At 37.7% G+C, this 22777-nt stretch overlaps 1 protein-coding gene across 1 annotated transcript in view; it reads right to left on the reverse strand.

Moving 5' to 3' along the window:
- AATF (apoptosis antagonizing transcription factor) overlaps positions 1–22777 on the reverse strand; it is a 103272-nt gene that overhangs the window by 15767 nt on the left and 64728 nt on the right. Inside the window, exons 9-11 of the mRNA XM_054574836.1 lie at positions 18944–19011; positions 17009–17089; positions 8406–8477 (exon numbers count right to left, since the gene is read on the reverse strand). Coding sequence (XP_054430811.1) covers positions 8406–8477; positions 17009–17089; positions 18944–19011 — 221 coding nt within the window. The remainder of the gene's footprint in view (positions 1–8405; positions 8478–17008; positions 17090–18943; positions 19012–22777) is intronic.

Raw genomic sequence — 22777 nt, forward strand, 5'->3', positions numbered from 1 at the left:
CCAGACCAGTGGGAAGGGTGGAGACGAGCAGCCGGGGCAGAGAAGACACATGGCAAGGCAAAGGCTGGAGGACTAGGTGGTCCCACATTTGTGTGCAGATAAACGGGGAGGAACAGCTGGGGAGTAAGACAGACCGTGCAACCCAGGGTTCCAGTGCGGGAAAAGAAAGCCTCACAACCTCTGGCTGTAAAACCTGTGGGGGATGTGGCAACAGAAGAAACTCCCAGACTCACAGGAGAGTCTGTTGGAGAGACCCATGGCGTCCTAGAACATACACAAACCCACCCAGCTGGGAATCAGCACCAGAAGGGCCCAATTTGCTTGTGGGTAGTGAGGGAAGTGACTGAAAGCTGGCTGAGAGCCAAGAAAGCATCACTGTTCCCTCTTGAACTCCTTCCCCATACACAGTATCACAGCGCAGCGACCTGGGTTGCCCTGACCCGGTGAATACCTAAGGCTCCACCCCTTCCAGTGTAACAGGTGCGCAGAGACAAAGAAATAAGGCCCAAATGAAAGAATAGGTCAAAGCTCCAAAAATAGAACTAAGCCATGAACAGATAGCCAACCTATCAGACGCACAGTTCAAAACACTGGTCAGAAGCTCACAGAAATGGTTGAGTATGGTCGCAAAATGGAGGAAAAAGTGAAGGCTACACAAAGTGAAACAAAGAAAAATATACAGGGAACCAACAGTAAAGGGAAGGAAACTGGGACTCAAATCAACTAATTGGAGCAAAAGGAAGAGATAAACACTCAGCCAGAACAGAATGAAGAAACAAGAATTCAAAGAAATGAGGAGAGGCTTAGGAACCTCTGGGACACCTTTAAATGTTCCAGCATCCGAATCATAGGGATTCCAGAAGGAGAAGAAGAAGAGCAAGAAACTGAAAACTTATTTGAAAAAATAATGAAGGGGAACTCCCCCAGTCTGGCCAAGGAAAGAGACTTCCAGGAGACCAGGAAGCTCAGAGAGTCCTAAAGAAGTTGGACCCAAGGAAGCACACACCAAGGCACATCATAATTAAATTACCCAAGATTAAAGATGAGGAGAGAATCTTTTTAAAAAAAATTATAGTAAGTTTTTAAAATTTTTTCTTAAAGATTTTATTTATTTTTAGAGAGAGGAGCAAGGAAGGAGAAAGAGAGGGAAAGAACCATTAATGTGTGTCTGCTTCTCGTACGCCCCCTATCAGGGACCTGGCCTGCAACCCAGGCATATTCCCTGACCAGGAATCAAACTGGCGACCCTTTGGCTTGCAGGGCAGCACTCAATCCACTGAGCCACACCAGCCAGGGCTAAGAAGAAAATCTTAAGAGCAGCAAGAGAAAAGGAGACAAAAGGAGACAGTTACCCACAAAGGGGTTCCCCTAAGGCTATCAGCTGATTTCTCAAAAGAAACCTTGTAGGGCTGGAAAAGTATTCAAAGTCATGAAGGGCAAGGACCTAGATCCAAGATGACTCTACCCAGCAAAGCTATCATTTAGAATGGAGGGGCAGATAAAGTGCTTCCCAGATAAGGTCAAGTTAAAGGAGTTCATCATCACCAAGCCCTTATTTTATGAAATGTGAAAGGGACTTATCTAAGAAAAAGATGATCAGAAAAATTATAAACAGCAAAATGACAATAAACTCACAACTATCAACAACTGAACCTAAAGAAAAACAAAACCAAAAACAATCTAAGCAAACAACTAGAACAGGAACAGAATCACAGAAATGGAGATCAGAGGGGACAGGGGGTGGAGGAGAATGGGGGAAAGGTACAGGGAATAAGAAGCATGAATAGTAGGTACAAAATAGACAGGGGGAGGTTAAGAATAGTATAGGAAATGGAGAAGCCAAAGAACTTATATGTACGACCCAAGGACACGAGCTAAGGCGGGTGGGTGGATGGAATGATGGTGCAACAGGGTGTGCAGCACAGAGGAGAATATAGGGGAGAAAAAAAATGGGACAACTATAATATATATTATTGATTATATATTATAATCATATATATTATTTTATATCATATATAGATAGATGTAAAACAATAAGCTATTTGGTGCTTAGTAGTTACCATTGAAGGATCCTCTCCAGTTTCTTTCTTTTTTTTCTTTAAATGACAGTAACTTTATAAAAGGAGTGGGAGAAGGGTTTTTTACTTTAGGGGAGAACATGGGACGTCAAAATGGAAATTCGTGCTGTTCCTTTTGAGAATTTCTTTAAGGAATGGAGTACCTACAAAATGTTAATGTTGTTGTCATCTTTGTAATGAGGGGAATAAAAGCCTCTCAGGAAAATACAATACCTGCACCTTCAAGGGACAGCACAGGAATCAGGACCCTCTCTGAAGGGGCAGTTATGCCAGGCAAACGCTTATCTTCCTTGGTGTACATCAAGCTGATTGTTGCCACTCAGACCCGTTCTGTGCAGACAGCAAACCCATCGTGCCAACAGAGCAAGCAGCTCACATGGTTCTCTTCCCAGCTCTGAGGTGGTGGCCTGTTTTGAGGAACACACCACGACCCATCTCAGAGGTCTCCCTCAGAATCTGCTTCTCCAACTGGTCACACCAGCATTTTACTATCTGACTTCCATCAACACAACAGATGAGAAAGAATTAACTTTACAAGTCTGCTTCAGAGGGGCTTTCAACAGCAGACCAAAACCAGATGATTTTGTCCACAACCTCTAAGTCCTTCTTTTTGTTAGAACTATTAATAAGAGATCATCTGAATCTGTACTTCATACTCCCTCTGGGTCAATGGCACTCCAGGGGGTTCATACCATGTGAAGTAAGCTGCTTCTGAAATGTCCTTGATGAGCTTCGGATCCTTCACTGGGCAGAGAAGTGAGTGGCAATCCTATACATCCTGCAAGTATGCACACGCTGACCTGTTCTTGGTGGCAACAATGTGCTGAGAGGGATCCTCTACCGATGAGACATCAAGCCTTTCTCCTCCTGAGCCCGCTGGTAACTGTCTCAACAATACTACGTGATATGTTGGTCTCTTAGCAAAGATGACTCTGAAGGACAAAGAATAGCTGCTCTGGGAGCTGAGCTGTCCCACGCCAAGGGTCCCCAAGGGTTTAGCAAAGCCAGTGATCATATTTAGGCTCATGGTAATATCCCCCTTTGCATGCAAGCATGTAGTACATGAGCAAAGTGGGACTTCTCTTTTCTCTCAGTAATGGGAATGTGCATCAGGCCTTGAACAGAAACCAACTGCCTACCTTGCAGTGGAGAAAAGATCTGCTGGGCCAGCACGTATAAGGTGCAAGGGGTTATATAAGACTTTAACAAAGGAGACCTGAAGGCACAGAAAGGCATTTACAGCAGTATCCAACATTTATCTAGAATGAAACGCCCCTAAAGAGGAACTTGGTAACACAGGGGTGCAAACTGAGCTACTTTGCATTTTAAAAGTTCTAAAATAATAATAGCAGCACTGGCTGGTATGGCTCAGTGGACTGAGTGCTGGCCTGTGAACCAAAGGGTCGCCAGTTCGATTCCCAGTCGGGCACATGCCTGGGTTTGGGCCAGGTCCCCAGTTGGGGGCATGCAAGAGGCAACCACACATTGACCTTTCTCTCCATTTCTTTCTCCCTCCCTTCCTCTCTTTCTAAAAATAAATGAAATCTTTAAAATAATAATACTAATAATAACAGATTGCTTGAAGAGAAAAATTCCTAGCATGAGAAAAGAGCAGAAATTAACTAAATAGATAGCAGTACACACATCACATGACCACACCACAGGAGAAACAGTGAGGTGCCACTACCTTTTTCAAGATCCTTTTAAAGATAGTACTTCTTTCTCCACTAACGATTTGTTAACACTCTATGTTAAAGACTAAAGATTGCTTCTTTTCCCTCTTAACAAGAACTATGTTCCAGTTTCAATTCAAACTGACCAAGGGTAAATTTTTTGAGCTCAAACTGAACAAGCGATATGGGGGATTCAAGGGCAATTCAAGGACAAGTAACGGCACTTGGGTCTCCTACCTACTCCCCGTCCTGCAAAAACAAAACAAAACAAAAAAAAAAACCCACTAGATATTAATCGAATTTATGCATATGTGTGAAACAATGAATTGGAACCAAGGAACAACTAAAGAGAAGGGCCTTGTCCCCAGCCCGGGGTAAGGTAGGAACCAGAAGTGTAGCTGTCTCTGAGAATAAGAAATCAAAAGAGCTGAAAATTTTGTTCTGTGTATTTTATCACCATTTAAAAATTAGGAGGTGGGTGTGAAGAGAAGCTAGTCAGATGTTAAAAAGCCAGTTTTATCCACATGGTCCACAGAGCAAAAACTGTAGGGCAGAGAAGGCTTTTTCATTTATATATGTCAATAGAGAAATATCAAGGACTTTCCTACCTCCTCTCCGTATTATATATATACGTTCCAAACTGAAAATGTCCCCTTTTTTCCTGCTGATAAAGAGCAATCCATTTCTTTTTATTTATTGTAAAAAAAATTGAACACTACAGAAATACATAGAATAAAAAGTAAAACGTCCCTTGGACTCCACCCTACCCAACAATAAATATGCGAAAAGTTTGGTGCACAGTGTTTCAGAGCTTATTATTTGTAATAACAACTAATATAAATGTATTCTCATGGCACAAGATCAGAGCAAAATAGAAGTATAAAAATCAAAATGTTGAAAGTCTCCCTTTACTCCCTTCCTCATCCCATTCTCCTCTCCATAGGTAAACATTTTAAATATTGTGACACATGGTCTTTCCAGGTGTTTTCTACAATATAGACATAGATGTGTGTATCTATACACTCATTTAATTTTTACTTTAATTGATCCACTTCATCTTTTTACAGCTGCTTATAATTTCACTGAATGATTTTTTATGATTAATTAACTAGTTCCCTATTGATGGTCATGATTGTTTCTTATTTTCCCCATTACAAACAATGTTGCAATAAAGATCCTAGATATAAATATACCTGCCGACTTGCTATATCCTTAGGTCAATTCCTAAAAGTAGATTATTCTGGGTCAAAAGATACATGCATTTATACCTTTGAAACACAGTGCCAAATGACACTCCAAAATAGCCACTTATATTCCAAATAACGGTATATGAAATTACTTGTTTTTTCACACTATCCAAAATGAGGATTACTATCTTTTAATGTTTTGCACTAAGGAAAAAAAATGAAATCTCATTATTTTAATTTTCATTTCTTAGATCAGTGAAGTTGATAGTCTTTGTTTTCTGCAATCTGAGATATTTCCTTCATAGTTTCTAAGTTCGCTAGTTGACATGCACTGCTCATTATTTCTATTGAGATAACTTTAAAGATTTGTAAGAGCTCTTTACAACAGTGTTATTACATAGTAAAGAAATATGTCATCATTCAACTTCTCTCCAGTTTGTCGTTTACTTATAACTTTTTTGCTGTCTTTTCCAATGTGACTTTTAGGGTCTATTAATATTTTCCATTATGGTTTCTGGCCTTCGAGTCACACTTAGAAGTCCTTCTCAACCTCAGAATCATAACAAATTCTCCATTTATACCTGCACACCAAGAACGGCACACCTGTAAGTTAACCAAACCAGAGCTATCCACTTGAGGAAAAGTAGTATGTATGCATATTGATATTCTAAAAATTATGAAAGTTTCCCATTCCTCGATGATATTTTGTGTTTTATAAACTGGAACAGAAAATTGTATAGTACTAGATTATTTCCAGTTATGGAATTACCCAAAGAAAAACAGGCCAAGCTACAACTCCCTCCATCTTACTTAAGATAAAGAAACAATACCTATTGGCTCTGGAAGTTTATTCTAGAAGCAGAAAGAGCTAATACCCAGCTACTCTGCCCAGAGTCAATCTGGCCTATGCAGACTAAGGAGCATGAGGAGCAATGTGGAGTATGCACCTCTGTATCCAAGGAAACACAAAGGGATTTGAGTGCACTATGATAAAAACAAATGTTCAGTTCTCCAACTACAAGACTTTTGTTAACTTCCTTGTTAAATGGCTAAACCAGGCCACAAGGGATAGCCTTTTCCGCTGATGAATGCCATGAGGACTGTTACCCAACAAACACATTCCCTATCCTTCCTCCCTTGCCCGCTCTACCTGAAATAGCAACAGAGCATAATTCTGACCAATAAGATATAAGAAGTTTGTTGGAGAGGATTCTGAGCATTTCTTTACTTTTCCGATAAAAAAATAAGTGATATGGCTGACACCAGCCACTCCCTTCCCCTTCTTCCTGCCTCAAATGCATGTTGGATGGTGGCCGCTGCAGCAACCATTTTGGGACCACAGGAGAAAGACCAAGAGACACTGCCCTAACATCACTGAGAAGACCAAACCATTGCAAATAATCACCTGCCATCCCAGAATGATTCTGTCAGAGAAATCAACTCCCATTTGCTAATGCCTCTGTGGTCAGGCTATGCCTCTTGCAGACCAAGCCCAACATAATCCTAAATAATACAGTCATTTTCAAATAAACGTTATGTCTAGCATATAGCAGAGCTTCAAACTCTATGAGTGAATAAATAAGATTCTGGAAAACTAAATGCCTTGGGGTGTTATTAGGTGATTAAAAAAATATCCCAACTAAGAATAACAAAAAGTTGATTTCTAAATGATCTAGTAGTATTGTATTCAAAAGATGACACCAATATTTAAACCAGGTTTCACTTTATGCCTGAGATAATATTAATTGAGTGGGCAAGGTTTAGGTTTAAGTATCTAGTTTTCCTTTCTTGTTGATATACTTTTTCCACGTCACCTAAGGATGTACCTTCTTTACTCTGTTTTTAAAAAGCAGACTAAAGTAGAAATGAATGGGGGAAAACAGTCATACATAAGCATTCACTTGCAAAGCACAAGAGAATGTATGAGGTCACAAAGTTCTGAGTATAATCATATTCAGAACTATCCATAAGCTTTTTCTTACTCAAAGCACTGAACAAACAAACAAAATTGATAATCACTGTGCTTGCCTAAACTTGCAGATCTACTACTTTTCAGGCAGGGGGGAGGGAGGGGGAGAGGAGCAGGAATGTGACAGAATTTAGTAGCAAACAAAATATATGCAAATAAAAAGGTTAAATGTAGTTTGAGGTATGAAGCTGGCAAAATTCGCAGGTGCCATATTATAACCAATCAATTCACTTGGTAAAGATTTATGTTTAAAAATATCTACCACTGCATTATTTACAACAATGATAATTAAAAGAAATTTAAATATCCAATTATTAGTGAAAGGCTAAATAAATAATATTAAAAATGTACAGTCATTACAAATTTTTGAATAATTTTAATGGTATAATGCTCAGAGCATATAAAATACTTAAGAAAATTCATAATAGTGGGATATAATTTTAATTATATATTAAAAAAACAATAACATACAAAAAGAGAACTCAATGACTAAAAGAAAATATTCTGAGATGTTAAGAGTGGTTATATCTTATGTAGGCATACATATTTCCTAGTTCTGTATGTTGAAAGAACCTAGAAAAAATGGCATCCAATAACAATTAGCACCCTTAACACCCAGATTTTGGTTTCTAAATACCACAATCAACCAAGGAGAATCAGGGCTCCTTGGAGAAAGACTGATTCCAGACCTGGAATACGAAAAGTATAAGCTGAGCCTAAAACACCTTTGTCATGCCAGAAAGTAAGGAAGTACTCAAAAATAACTTGGAATATCTCAAAAGGACACAGGCCAGCTTGAGGAGCCTTCCATTAATATGGGACAATTTAAAATCAAAATAAATAATGACAGTAACAGATTACAATTCACTGAATAACACAGGAAGCACAAGTCCATACTAATATAAATGAATGGTAAATAAATAAGTAATCTTACAAAAATATTACATTATCACTTGCCAACTAATACATAAAAAAGGAATTATTTTAAAAATGGTTATCTCTGAATTATGAGTGTATGTTTTTGTTTCAGCTTTATAAAATGATCATGTACTTCTTTTATAAAAATACTTTTAAAAAAATCCTCAATGGCAGCCTGAGTAAACACTACCTCATGCCCACCTCCACAGGAATCTCTACAGCTGTTTTAAAAGGAGAGAATATGCACAAACACCCCAAACATAACTCAAGTGCATGTGCTGAACTGACCTGGTTCTAGACAAGAGCTCAGATACTCTAGGCAGATGGCTTAAGTTAAAAATAAAACAAAACAGCAAAAACAAACAAAAAACCACCAGAGGCAGCATTGAGATGTATGGAAATTTTTTTTTGGTTTTATAGTAATTATGGGAGCAAAGAGATGTGACAAGGACCCTTGCTATGATGCCAATGACAAATGGTTAACTGATAAGGAGAAATGGAGAGGGCGACAGGCTGTAGAACAGGTCAATAGCAGGCTGTCATGAAGCTATTTGAGACACATAATTAATCTATTACTCACCTGGCGTCATCATTCATTGTAGTGTGGTCAATAGGTGCCATGAAGCTCAGTAGCTTGCTAAGGACATGAAACCTAAATAAAGCAGGAGACAGGCAGCCACATTAGTAACTATTAAACTAGAAAAGGAAACATATTCTATGAGCTAACAAACTCGAGAACATATCACAGGAACATTTGCCTCCAGAGCTGAACAGGGGACAATCATAAGCATGCAGCACTTACTTTACCCCTACAGAACCTTTTTTCCTTAGTGCTACAGGAGAAAAGTCTGGCAACAGTACATTGCACAATACATGGCAGCAGTTGAACACAGATACATTTATATCACAGCCCCCCAAAAAGTAGATCTCTGTGCCCCTGAGCAATATACTAACACTTAAACATTACTTCAAAGACAATGAGAACTTGACTACCCCAATTTCTTCCCCTATATATAATCTTAATCATTTTTCAGCATCATTAAAGCTACCTACCAGCAGTACATAGGCAGTGGTACACCACCACCACCATCACTCAATAGCACTGGTTCCCTGAGTCCGAAAAGACTTCTAGAATTCCATGTCATTTCTACTCACCAGGACCACTGGGTCTTTCATTCCCCTCACCATTAAATGAAGTTTGACCCCTGGAACTTCAGCCAACATGTTATAGAAATTTAAGTTACATCACTTCCATTTCTTGCCAATAGAAAAACAACATTTTGTAAAAAGATGTTTTGAGATTCTCTGGTGAAAGGGGCTGAACAAATTTATGACTTTATTCAGACCAAATTATACCACAAAGAACCCAAAGAAAGAACCCATTTCTGTTCATCATAATAGAAAAGGCTGTATGACAGTAAGCATATTATAAAATTTTAACCAAAAAATACTTGATGGGTGAAACATTATACACAAACAAATATATGATAACTATTTTCATGTGCATTATGTTTTAACAGTCTTAAAAACATTTTTACACATATCAAGCATTAGATTCTCTACTGTATCACCCATAGCTAAGCCTCTCAAATTTCTTTTTCTTAACAAATGAATTTTACAAGAATAATAATGATGATATTTTCTTCATTATAAAGTAAGAGAAAAAGTACAAATTCATTATAGAAAATTTGGAAAACAAACTAATAAAGCACACACAAAATATGTATAACTCCTCCACCTAAAAAACAACTGTCACTGTTTTTGGTTAGTTGTGTTTCTTTTACAGTGGTCCTGTTATATACATACAATTTTGTATCCTCTTTTTTCACTTAGCATTGTAAGCACCGTCCCGTCCCCGATATCTGAATAGCTGTATGTAAAATTCATACTCCAGGAAGTCAAAGCAGCGTAATATGTTTTCTTATTTTTGAACACTTACATTGCTTCCAATTCTTTACTTTTTAAAAGAGGCAAAAACAAAATCTCATACTTGTTTTTTTTTTAATTGTTCAAATGCATTTATGTCACCATTTTTCCGCTACCACTCTCTCCTGCCCCTCCCACCCTCAATCTTCTACACTTTGGCTTTGTCCATGGGTCCTTTAATACTTGTTTTCTAATGTCTGTTATCTCCTAATTATAACAAATAATAATTCTTATTTTAACATCCCAATACAGAAATGTATAGAGGACTGACAAGTCCTTTGTAGTTCTATCCCGTGGAAATAATCACTGTTGATTAAAACTGTTAAGTCTGGCTGTAGTATTTTCCATATATAAGACAAGTATAAACAATACATTTTTCACATAAAAATGAGATTGCAATATAATTAATACTCTGCATTAAGCTTTTCCACTGCACCACATGTTATAGTCTATTCTTTTCATAGTTGCAGAACATCCCATTGTGTCAATATATTTCAATATATTGTAATTTTTCTCTTATTGATGGGCATTTATACAAACTCCTCCCTTTAAAAACCATGTTAAACAGTGAAGTAAAGATAGTTATAAATAAAGTACTGTATGTTTGTTCACCTATTTCTATGGGATAAACTGAGATGTGAAATCGCTGAATTGAAAGGCATACATAGTTAAAATTAAAAAACTGAGTCAAAATGCCCTCCCAGAGGTTATATCAATATGTGAGAGTATAAATATTTACCTAACCTTCTTATGTAAGTATAAAACATAAATACTGTTAATAGATATATTTTAATACAGTCAAACATTGGTTCTTGAACGTCTTGACTCTCAAACAATTTGGTTCTTGACCAAATTGTTCACAGAAAAAAATGTCTTGGTCGTTGAACAAATCTTCGGGTCTGGATTTTCTACCTGATAATCGTCCCACACTGGTACCTGTATGATCGGTCATGCATCTCTCAGGAGACAAAGGGGATTCAGTTTTTGAACAAATAGCTTCTTGAACAGTTTTCTGGAACAAATTAAGTTTGAGAACCAAAGTTCCACTGTGTCTTTAGGTTTCACCAAAGTTTGGTATCTATCTAAAAAATGAACACTATTCTTGGCTGTGTCCAAAGACAGGTTAATTCACTTTCTGGACAAAGACTGTGAAGTATGCTCTATAGCTGTATTAGCCACTGGCCACCTGTGGCTATTGAGCACTTGAAAGGTGGCTTATCTGAACTGAGATGCTCTATAATTCTAAGACACATGCCAGATTTTGATAACTTGATACAGTAAAGAATGTAAACTATGTCATTAATAATTTTTAAAATAATAAATTATTGCAATAATATTTTTGATATATTGGGTTAAATGAAACATTAAAATTGTGTTCACCTGTTTCTTTTTAGTTTTTCAGTGTGGCTACTAGAACATTAAAAATTACATAGGTGCCATACAAAAAAATACATGTTTTTATTGTATGGCACTGCTCTGTGGAATACCTTTACACTGTAATACAATATATTCAATAACTATTAACTCCATAACAAAAGGCAAGCTTTAAGGAGCAATCAGATTAAAAGACAATTTAGTAATGTGTATTTAATGCAATGCATTTCATATAATCTCAGTTCTGCTGAGAATGAATATACGTTTTAGTATTAAAACACCTTTTACCAACCATACTAAGAAAACATTAATGTAATTTTGTTGCAGAAGAATATACAAACAGTAAGATATCTCATTATTAAAGACCTGAAAGTGTAATTAATTTATGAGTTCTGATTAAATCACAGTGAAATCTACTTCTATATACTACTGTGTAAAATACTGTGTAAAAAATCAATAATTATGATGATTCCTAAAAATCAAAATAGTCTTTTTTAATAAATTACTTCCTAGTATCCAGTGAGCCAGTTGCCATGCTCAGTCTGACTAGGCTGATGCCACTGACCTGCTATCATTTTGACTAATACTTCCACAATGTAATGTTCATTTTTGCTATAACATTTCTGGAAAGCTTATCTTTCCAACCCTATCACAAACAAAGAGTAAAACTTGCGTAATGGTAGAACCTAGTATCAGTGATGATAGCTAGTATACTCTACCAGCTCTTCTTGAGGTCTAATTTAAGGAAGAATTCATAGTATTCTCATCTAGCCTGGGCCACCTAGTTTAACCCTTCAGGGCAGAATACTTATGTAGCCCAGATGTCGTTTTGGCACCTGCAGAGGCCAATTGGTCCTGCTGAGGGAAACAATGCCAACAGCCAGAGGTTAGCTGCAATGGGCTCCGGAATCAGCCCAATTAGCTCAAATCCCTGTTTGCTACTAACTAGCTCTGCAATGCTGGGTGAATTATTTTCTTTAACCACTTTACATGAATTAGCTAACTTAATGTTCATAACAACCTAAGAGTTGTGACTTTTACTTCATTCCTTACAGATGAGGAAATTACAGCCCAGAGATATAAAGTAAAGTGCCCAAGGTCTCAAGGCCATAAGTGGAAAAGTCAGATTTCAAACCGAGATAGTTTAGCATCACAGCCTGTGCTTTTTCTGTCTCTGCGGGGTCCAACAGTGAGAGTTTTATAAATGTTGGTTATCACTGTTGCTACTAATAAAGATCACTCTCTGATCCTGACCACATCTCTCACTTTTATGGTCAAAGAGAGCCAGGTGAATACGGATGACAAAATTGAAAAACAAAACATGACCTTATTCATTACTTTTTACTTTTTATTTTGCAATAATTTTATACTTACAGAAAAGTTGCAAACATAGTACAGAGATTCATGTTTAACCTCACCCAACTTCCTCTAAGATTAACTTACCTAAATATAGTGAAATTATCGTAATCAGTACATTAATATCTGTATACTACTATTAACTAAACAATAAATTATAATATTTATTTATTTATTTAAAAGATTTTATTTATTTATTTTTAGAGAGAAGAGAAGGGAGAAAGAGAGGGAGCGAAACATCAGCTGGTTGTCTCTCATGCACCCCCTACTGGAGACCTGGCCTGCAACCAGGCATGCGCCCTGACCAGGAATCGAATCGGTGACCCTTTGGTTCACAGGCGGCCACTCAATCCACTGAGCGACACCAGCCAGGGCTCACATGACCTTTTGATGGCACATCAACTGTATTCCAAAAGGCTTCTATGAGACAAACCAATCAAGATAGTGAAAGTTTAAACAGAAATTCTAAAGGGCTTTTATAGTATGGAAAGTCCTTTAGTTTTTGGTTTCTAGACTTTTGTAGTCACCCAGCAGCACCTCATGTGAAGAAATGTGATGACAAATGAAATATCCCTACCTGACTTGACTCCTCTTAGACATCGAACACTCTTACCCCTTATTAAGCGTTCTCTGCATTCACTGCTTCACATCACTTTTTCCTGTCCCCGCTTCTCAATAACTACTCTTCTCTAGCATTCTTTATGGGCTCCTCTTCCTCTATCACATTCCTCGGCATTGTACTCTTGTCATCCTATATTCTCCTTGAAAATATCAATTAAGTTGTTTCCAAACTATCAACTACACAGTAGTCCCCCTTTAGCCATAAGGGGTATGTTCCAAGACACCCACAGATGCCTGAAACCACAGACAGTACTGCACCCTACACATACTATGCTTTTCCCTATATTTACACAACTATGATAAAGTTTAATTTATAAATTAGGCACAGTAAGAGATTAGCAACAATAACTAAAAATGTAACAATTATAATAATATACTGTTACGTGAATGTGCTCTCTCTCTCAATCTTATAACTGATCTGTAACCAAGATGGCTACTAAGTGAATAACAGGAAGGCAGCACATACAACTAGACAAAGGGATGATTCATGTCCTCAGGTGGGGTAGGGGGAGGGGTGGTGGGTAGATTTCATCATGCTATACAAACAGCACACAATCTTAAAACTCATGAGTTGTTTATTTTTAAAATTTTTCATTTATTATTTTCTGATCATGGACTCCGGAAAGCGAAACAGCAGATAAGGAGGGACGCTGGAAAGCAAAACAGCGGATAAGAAGGGACTACTATTAATACCCAATCCTTCTTTGACCCCCAAAATCTATTTCTCAAAGTTGTACCAAATTCAGCATATTAAAAGAGTGAAGCTATTCTCTCCCTCAAAAACAAAAAACTGATTTTCTTCTAGCAGGCTCTCTTTTTATACATACCCATGAATAATACTACCCACAATCTACCTAGTTCCCGCTGAAACTCTTGAGAGTCCACTCTAACATCTTTCTAAAATGCAACTGAATGTGATAACAACATTCCTCTGCCTAAAATCTTATGTGACTGACTGGCTATAGTCTGCAGAATAAAGCCCAAGATTCTTACAGTGGTAACCTAGCACTCACTACTCATACAGCCTCATCTCCCCAGAATGACCATGTATACGCTCAAAATGTAGTTTTACAAATGTCATTCTTCTGGCTTTTAACTGGGCTACCCGTTCCTAGTCTGCCCAGTGTGAGAGTGGGTGCTGAACCATACAAAGTCTTCCTGGGCAGTCTGCATCCCCCGAGTGAGTCAGGTAACCTGCACAGCAGGATGGTCTCTACCACAGCACTTCCCGCACAGTGTTACTTACTGGCTTATTGTCTGCCATCCTCCCCAGACTACATGCTCCTTGAGGGCAGGATGGTCTTACCCAGCTCCTCATACGGCTCCTAGAACCTCAGAAGGAATTCTTTTTATATTTTAATATACCATTTCTCGTATTTTGATGTTTAGCTCTGTTTACGTAGAATGTCTATCTCCTACTTGCCTATTGCCAGAATAAGATTTCAAATGCCTCTGGATTTATGGGGATTTAAAATCTCAGTTACTATCAAAGTGCTACAAAAACAGAAGTGTAGCCCTGAACAGTGTGGCTCATTTGGATTCCAAGTCAGGGCACATGCCTTGGGTGCGGGTTCGGTTCTCAGCTGGGGCACATACAAGAGGCAACCGATTGATGTTTCATTCTCACATTGATGTTTCTCTCCCTCTCTTTCTCCTTCCCTTCCTCTCTCTCTAAAAATAAATACATGAACTCTTAAAACAAAAACAGAAGTGTAACTACAGTGACACATACCCCTATCAAACAGTTTAATGAAGTTTAGTAAATAAATATAACAAAAGCAGTCACTATTTTAAAAAATCCTGTTTTTTTTTTTTTAATTTTAAGGTGATAAATAACAACTCTGATAAATTTATTTTGATTTGGGAAACAAGAGACCCGTAGTTCTCCTAAGTTATTTGCCATGCTCACCTCTCCAACCCTCAGCCAGATTTTGTAATCTGTTATGTTTAGACTTACAGCCATTTCTCTTTACCTGATGAGCACATTCATTTTACTGTCATAATCACCCAAAAACATTTTCTGGCTGACTAACGTCTATAAGGCACGGTAGTGGATAATAAGGTTGGAACTGTCTTAAAGGATAAAAGAGCACAATTCTTGCTCTGAAGGGGCCCACAACAATAGCAACTTGTCCCAATAGTTTTAAAATTTATAACAGTACAATATGTAGAAAAGACATATTTTCCTCTCTCAGTTCTTCTGAAGAGCGTATATTTACAACAGTGATGCCAATAGATAAACAGAAGAGAAACCAAAAAACTAACACTTCCAAATGCTTACTATGTACCAGATATTTACACATTATTTTAACATCAAACCAAATCTATAAAGTAGGGATTATTATCTCCACTTAATAAATGAGAAAAGTGAGACCCAGAGAATAAAAAAAAAAAAACCCAACCCAAATTATATAGCCCAACTGAGCCAGAATTTGAATCCAAGTCTTCTAACTTGAAATCCAGGGCTCCTCCCTCTAGAAAACATGTATTGCCTCATATGTAATAATTTTTAAAGCACTGAATTGGAGGAAAAAAATCTGACCTCAAAATTAAAAAATAAGCTTGGCCAATTATAAAGTCCATACGGGGTAGAGGATATGGAAGTTACAGGTACAAAAGAGGCAAGCAAGTACACGAACACCAGAGTGGGGCACAGACCCAGTTGTGGAATAATACTAGAACATTGATGGAAATAATGGCAACAAGGACTTATATGGTGCTTACTATCTACCTAGCACTATTCTAAGAGCTGCACATACACTTAGTCTCTTAATCTTCGCAGCAACCCTACAAGCCTGTACTATTATCACCCCCATTTTACAGATGAAGACACTAACGCAGAGAGTTTAAGGGCCTTGTCCAAAGTAATTGCCAGTCCCTGTCGAAGCTGGGATTCAAACTCTGGCAGCCTGCCTCTCGCGTGCCTGCTCTTAATCACCAGACTAAAAATGAACCTGGAGAAGTATGAAGATTTGAAAATTTCAACACCTGAAAAAAGTTAATTTCTGCAAAGTTAAAGAAAAGAAGTATTTCCTGATGAGTTTTGTTAAATACTCAAACAGGTTCATTAAAGTAGTTGTGAAATCTGCTTCTCTGAAGATATTTAAAAAGGAGATAGATCTGCACTTGTCCAAAGGGAATTTAGTGACAGGCAAGCTCTAATAAGGATATGGGATTAGCTACCTGCCTAACACAATGAGTTTAAGATTTTTTTTTCAATGTGCACCTGAATTACAAGTAGTTCCTTTGATAAGGAGGCTTTGTGTGAATGATATTATGTAATATATATAGTTACAAGGAAAGTAAGTCTAAAAGCATAGAAATATCACTTCCTATTCTCATTCCTTTCTTATCTGCATATATATAAGACTTCTTAAGGAGATCACAGGGTTGAGGGTTTTTCTCCAGTCAGAAATTTCTTGGTTTTCTGATAAAAATTCTATTTCTCATCTCATTTAAGCACATTGTTAACATTCTCTGAAATCTTTGTATCTTTTTAGTATACTCTGTATATGTATAGCATCATGAAAATGAACCTATAAATACAATCCTTTTCTAAATAAGACTCCAAAATAAAGTTTTTATATTGTTATATAGAAATCACTTTTTAAAGCTAATACACTTTCAACTATCTTGTCTTGTTTACTTATTATTTTTCTTTCAGAGAAATGCAGATACTATATAACCTACCCATTTACAACAGGAGAACAACAAAACCCCCTAAAACCATATTTCCATTTTACAGTAAGGAAAACTGAGTCAAAAAAAGTCTCAAATATTGTTTCAGTTATTTCTCTGATCCTTAAAAACAAAATCAACAGAAGAGATAGAAAATGACATAATAGACAAAATGCAAGGGAAGAGAGATTAACATAACGTTAAAATTTTTTCTAAAAAGCAACTCACCGAAGTTTCCTTCCTTTGCTGGCTTTCCTATCTACTTTCTTGTGGATTTTGCTTCGTAACTTCTGGATTGCAAGCCACTGCCTGGGAAATTCACAAGCAATGTTATACGTCATCACTAACAGAAATAGTTATACATATTGACAAATTGGAATTCTTCCCACTAACAACCCTGCAGAAAGAAATCATCAACCTACATCAAGTTCCTCAAGATAGTCAGGGGCCAAAGCGACTAACCAATTGAACAGGATTTGTGCAATGGTAAAAAAACAAATGGCAGCGGGGAAATTCTACTACAAATTTGGTTAACAATGCTCCTTAGTATTTGGAGTTGCTGTGACAAGCACTAAATCTACCAGTGTGTAGAAAAACCCATCAAATTGAGTACAGCTGCTTGGGTTTGCTTTTAATGTTTTATTAGGTGCAGCAAGTTCTATTACTAATATTGCAAACACTGTGTGGTTTAAACAAATGAATTCTTTAAATCTTATTTAGCCTCTGTTAACACCCAACTGCTTTTTCTTGTGCTTTCCAATTTTTGCTAATTTAAAAATAATTATCCACTATTGATACCAGTTTTACAGTCATTTTATTTATATTTTTATTTAATCTGTAATATTTCAGGATGTATTGCTAAAAGGTAAGGGCTCTCCTTCCCTCCCTTCAATATAATCCCAGTGCTATTGTCTCACCTAAAAAGAGGTAACAATAATTCTTTACTATCACATATTTGATCAGTCTTCAAATTTCCTCATTGTCTCAATTTTATAGTTGGTTTGCTTGAGTCAAGATCCAAACACGATTCACATATTCTGCAGTCATTTTAAATTTTAAGAAATTAATTTTTCAAATAAAAGATACTGGGCTAAGAAAATCTTCATAAATTGCTCATTTGAACAAATGTGAAAAAATGGAGAAGAGGGAGAAACAGTAACAGCTAGTCACCTTACCTGATTTATACAATGAAAACTCAACATCAGAAAAAAAAAATCTAGGGAAATCCAATTACTGTAATCTTAATATAATCTTAATTACCATAATCTATTTTATTGTAAAGTGAGATAAATGTACAATATAATCACCACTTAAATACAATTTGCTCTATCACATTAAATTTATAGTGAACAGCTCTCTATAACATTCCAGAGAGACACAAAATACCAACAACATCCTATCCTAAAATTCAAATAATGTTTTACTCAAATAAAATTATTTTGTCAACACAAATTTTTCATTGCATTCTCCAAATGCTTCTCTGTACAGAACAGAATCCTATTTTGGCACTTGCAGCTTTTGTTTCCTTTCATGCTTTTGCAAATTATGGCTCATGGCTATTTAAATGTACACTATTCATTAGGTAGCACTCTAAGTGCCCTTTTTATTTTCCAACCCGCAGGATGAAGCATGCACACAAGAGCCTACCTTCACTACTTTACATTCCACCCTGACATCTGGGTAATGCTTCTACGTTCCATTTCTAATTGTGCTGAAGCTTTTACTGAAGGGGTGGAGGTCTAAATTAGGGCAGACTCTAACAAAGCAGATTCGACTATGAGAAAGGAACCTGTTGTGCACAGTGCCACATCTGACAGCTGAGAGCACATGTTTGGGGTTGCTTTTTATCCTCTGGTCAGAGACTGATACAGATACAATCACAATCCAAACCAGAGAGCACAGAGCATAAGAAGGACTTTGAAAAACAAACCCTAGCACAAAACACATATAGGTGGTTTGTAATCTCCTATTGAAACTGCATTTAAGGCAATGCAGGGTAGACAATTAGTGCTTCCATCACTTAGTCTTTCTAGCTCTTATAACCTTATTCAACTTTTATAATTATAGGGCCAATCATTGCTTTGGTGGCAGAATTAAGAAGATTCTAAGGGAGAAACTATGATGTAGGCGGCTTGCATAAATACAGAGCCTTATCTAAATTACCTTCCCATGGCCACCTGATCATTGGGATCCAATGAGCTGGTCTTCCGTTCTATGAGTTCTCGAAGGAGCTAGGAAAAAAAGGAAAGCAGCTGTATTATTTATCCTCCCCCATCACCAACTGATTTTAAAAGGGCACAGTAGGAATTCTGACTGGCATAGCAACATCTCTAAAACTGCAATCAATAAGGAACAACCCAGTGACAAGAGCATGACTGAATTCCCATTAACCCTTTCATATTTATATATCTTTAAAAAGGTGGCTACAGCAATAGCTGAGAATACGAGCCCATTTGGAAGACTTATTGCACTGCAGTTCATTTCAAATGGATCAATGAATCTGCAACATTCCCTTCATTGTTTTTATGATTAGTTTTGTCCACCTCATCGATATCAATGGAGAATCTTTAAAAGGTCAGGTGGGAAGGGCTGTGTGGCAAAAGGGAAGATGCATCAGCTTCTCACCAATAGGATAATGGTACGTGGTTAACTTCTGACCTATAACCTCCAGCAGTCAGGAAGGTCTTCCTCAGGCAAAAGCCTTTATTATATGTAATTAAAAGTGTGGACTTCATTTTCTTGCTTTCCACAGCCGATACTCTTACCCTGCTGACTATGAAGTGATTTAACCTTGTATGACACCGACACATTCGCAGCCACAATAATTTTAAAAGAGAACCTAAAGAAAGACGTGTTTGTACTGCAAATACAACACAGAGAACAAACAAGTCTCTCATCCTATACAATTAACTCCATGGGAACACTAACCTATCCTCCCACTCTCCTCTTCATCCTGGGTAGTCCACTGCATGCAGTCAAAAGCTAAAGCTGTATCTTTCACACAGACTTAAGCATTCGCATTGGATCTTAAAGTTCTGTGTGAAGAGAAGTAATATATTTAAAAGTTAAAACTTAAAAGAGGAGAACTGTAAATTACAGTAGTAAAACTGCATATCATTTCTCCTATACAAGTGCTATATGTATGTAGGGAAATAGCAACAGAGGTCAAAATTCCAAAAATCTTCTGAGAGAAATCTAAGGGGAGAAACCAAAATAAACTAGATTCTGCTAATCACCTGTCAATAATACAGGTTTGATTTTAAAACTCGTTTCTTCACAAAAAGTAAGTAATTGTTTTGTAGGTAAGGCATGGTAGCAATATAGATATTTCACTGAGTTAAACAGCTTAAGTCTGCGGGATGATACAGAAGGAGGAATAAATTCCTACAAAAGTAGTTCATGCTCTCATTTTCATTTGTTTAGGTAAGTAGGCACTGAAAGAAGTAAAACAAATTTATAAAAATATTAATTTCCATATAAGATGAATCCTTATTGCAAAAAGGAAAAGGATATCTCAATTGCAATTAAAAAACTGCCTGTGATGTTTTTTCATTTGCTTTTTTGGACATTATTGCTACAGCAATTACGTTTTAAAATGCAGAGACCAGAGGCCACTGGTTTATTATCACTAGAAAACAGCAAGCTATTTCTCTACCCTGTTTATCTGATTGATTCCCAACATCTTTCTGGCAGCCAATCTATCAGTTTATCTCTCCTACTTCATCACAGTCACTTCTGGCAGCTAAATACAAGATCCAAATCCAGTGTTACACAGACATACGACACAGTAAACCTATGTCACACTGCTACTCTGTACACAGCTGCCCTGAAGGCTAAGCAAAAATGGGCTTCTGGTCCCTAGTCAATATGCTGTCAAAAGCAAGGTTGGGAGGGAGAAGGGGGAGAGGTTAGTAATAAAAAAAAATTTTTTTTTTTAGATAAAGAAGAAAAAGAAGAGAAAGAAAAAAGTAAAAAGGAAGAAAAATAATGGAATGGTCGCATCTCACTGCCCTTACCTTGTTCCAGCCACATAAGAGATTACAACAACTGTTCCTGGTTTTCCTAATTGTCTCTGATCCCTTGAGACTGGGGCTGTCACGGCCACTGGGAGCAAGTGCTCATGGAAGGCTGCCCCAGCACAAAAGGGGCGATCCTCTGGAAGAAAGCCCCATATGCCCTTCCCGGAGGCTGAGAATCGGAGCCGCACAACTGCAGTGGATCCATTACACTTGCAGTGGCCTCTGTAATTCAGACACCAGGCTGGTGCAGCGTTTCCTTTCCAGCACTCTGGGCACTTGACATATTCTGGGTGCATTTCCACTACCCATGTGCCTTGCACAGCAATTCTTAGTCATTTGTGATTAGGAAGATGATTTTCTTGGTCTGTCTGGTGAAGTGTAGTTTATTCAGCCCCATGTTTCAGAAGATCCAGTTGTGTGCAAGAAAAAATAAGAAAGCAGCAAGAAAATACAAGTAAACTATTCCCATGGCTATTACTATTTCCCATGTTATCACTATCACTCGGTTTAAATTTAATTAGGAAAACTTTCAAAAAAGTTGCAGAAAAGAAATGAAGCTTTAGGGTTCAATTTTTATAGCAGAACTTTAGGAACAAACTTTTCCATTAAAATTCATATTTTGGTTACCATTATTGGAACTTTTAATTTTGACAATGATGACACAGTATTTGTAATTTTCTATGTGACTCGGAAAAAGGAGAGATGTATGAAATATTTTTGTTCTAGCCTGCTATAACTTCTCCAGAGAGACAACTCAGAAAAGCTTGATTGTTTCTCTAGTTCTAGAGGAAAATGATAGATACAGTTAGGTTTGCAGGTCAGCCCACAAAAGCCTAGTTCGCCCATAACAACATACATGAGGAAGAGCACTGCTAGTACTATGCAGCATCTAATCAGTATTTATAATACTTTGCCTAGAAAACATGCATGCCAGGATCAGTCAAAAATGGCAGATTGAACACATTAGTTTATCCCTTTTCCCTTCTCAAACTGTTGAAAAGACAGTGGAAGAATAAATGTATTAACCGACAAGAAAGAGAAAGGAACTAATGAGAGCAGATTTTCATAAATTTTTCAAAGACAGTCAGGAGATAGAGGAGTAAAAGGAAGTTATCACTCAAGGGTCCAGAGGGAATAAAGGTGAGGGTGGAGCAAATGAGACCCACAGAAGCCCTGTGGGGACGAGCTCTTAGAGTGGCAGTTACCCTGAAAGGTGGAGAAGGGGGAGGGGACGAACCACTGGGCTTCTCCATTATCCCACACAGCCAAGTGATTAGCTGCCTCTTAGTACCTCCTCTCACCAGGGGAAAAAGGAAGTTTTAGTCTCTGGAGAAAAGCTCCAGACTGAGAAATACAAGGCACAGAAGGCTGGGGTGAGGTATAAGGGAATGGCACTATGCTAATCTCTGGGACCTTCTGCCCTCTTCCCACACCCTACACACCAAACGCAAGGACCCAGATATAAAACTGCCTGGCCAGGAGAGTAGAGGGCAAGTCTCTTCTGGAGAAGCTGCATGCCTGATCCCCGTTCTCCCCAGAAAATGGAATTTCCAAGTTCTGACATTTGAGAATATTCCAACCAAAAGAGGGGAGTTCCCAGCACAATTATAAAGGAGCCAAAAAGCCATGGTCAGTTTTCAGAGACACTTTATTTATTTATTTTTAGAGAGAGGGGAAGGGAGGGAGAGAAACATCAATGTGTGGTTGCCTCTCACATACCCCCTACTGGGGGCCTGGCCTTCAACTGAGTCATGTGCCCTGACTGGGAATCGAACCGGCGGCCCTTTGGTTTGCAGGCTAGCACTCATTCCCCTGAATCACACCAGCCATGGCTCAGAGATACTTTTGAATGCCTTCCTCTTAAATATGAAGAGACAGTTAAGGATCACCAGCATCTGAGGAAAGCCTCAGACATAGACCAAAACAGGAAAAAAAGGGACTCAAGCAAGCAATGTGGCGGGGGCGGGGGGGTGGGGGG

Source organism: Pteronotus mesoamericanus, unplaced genomic scaffold (genome assembly GCF_021234165.1).
Source record: "Pteronotus mesoamericanus isolate MK-2021 breed Mesoamerican mustached bat unplaced genomic scaffold, CSHL_Meso_final contig_269, whole genome shotgun sequence".
NCBI lineage: Eukaryota > Metazoa > Chordata > Mammalia > Chiroptera > Mormoopidae > Pteronotus > Pteronotus mesoamericanus.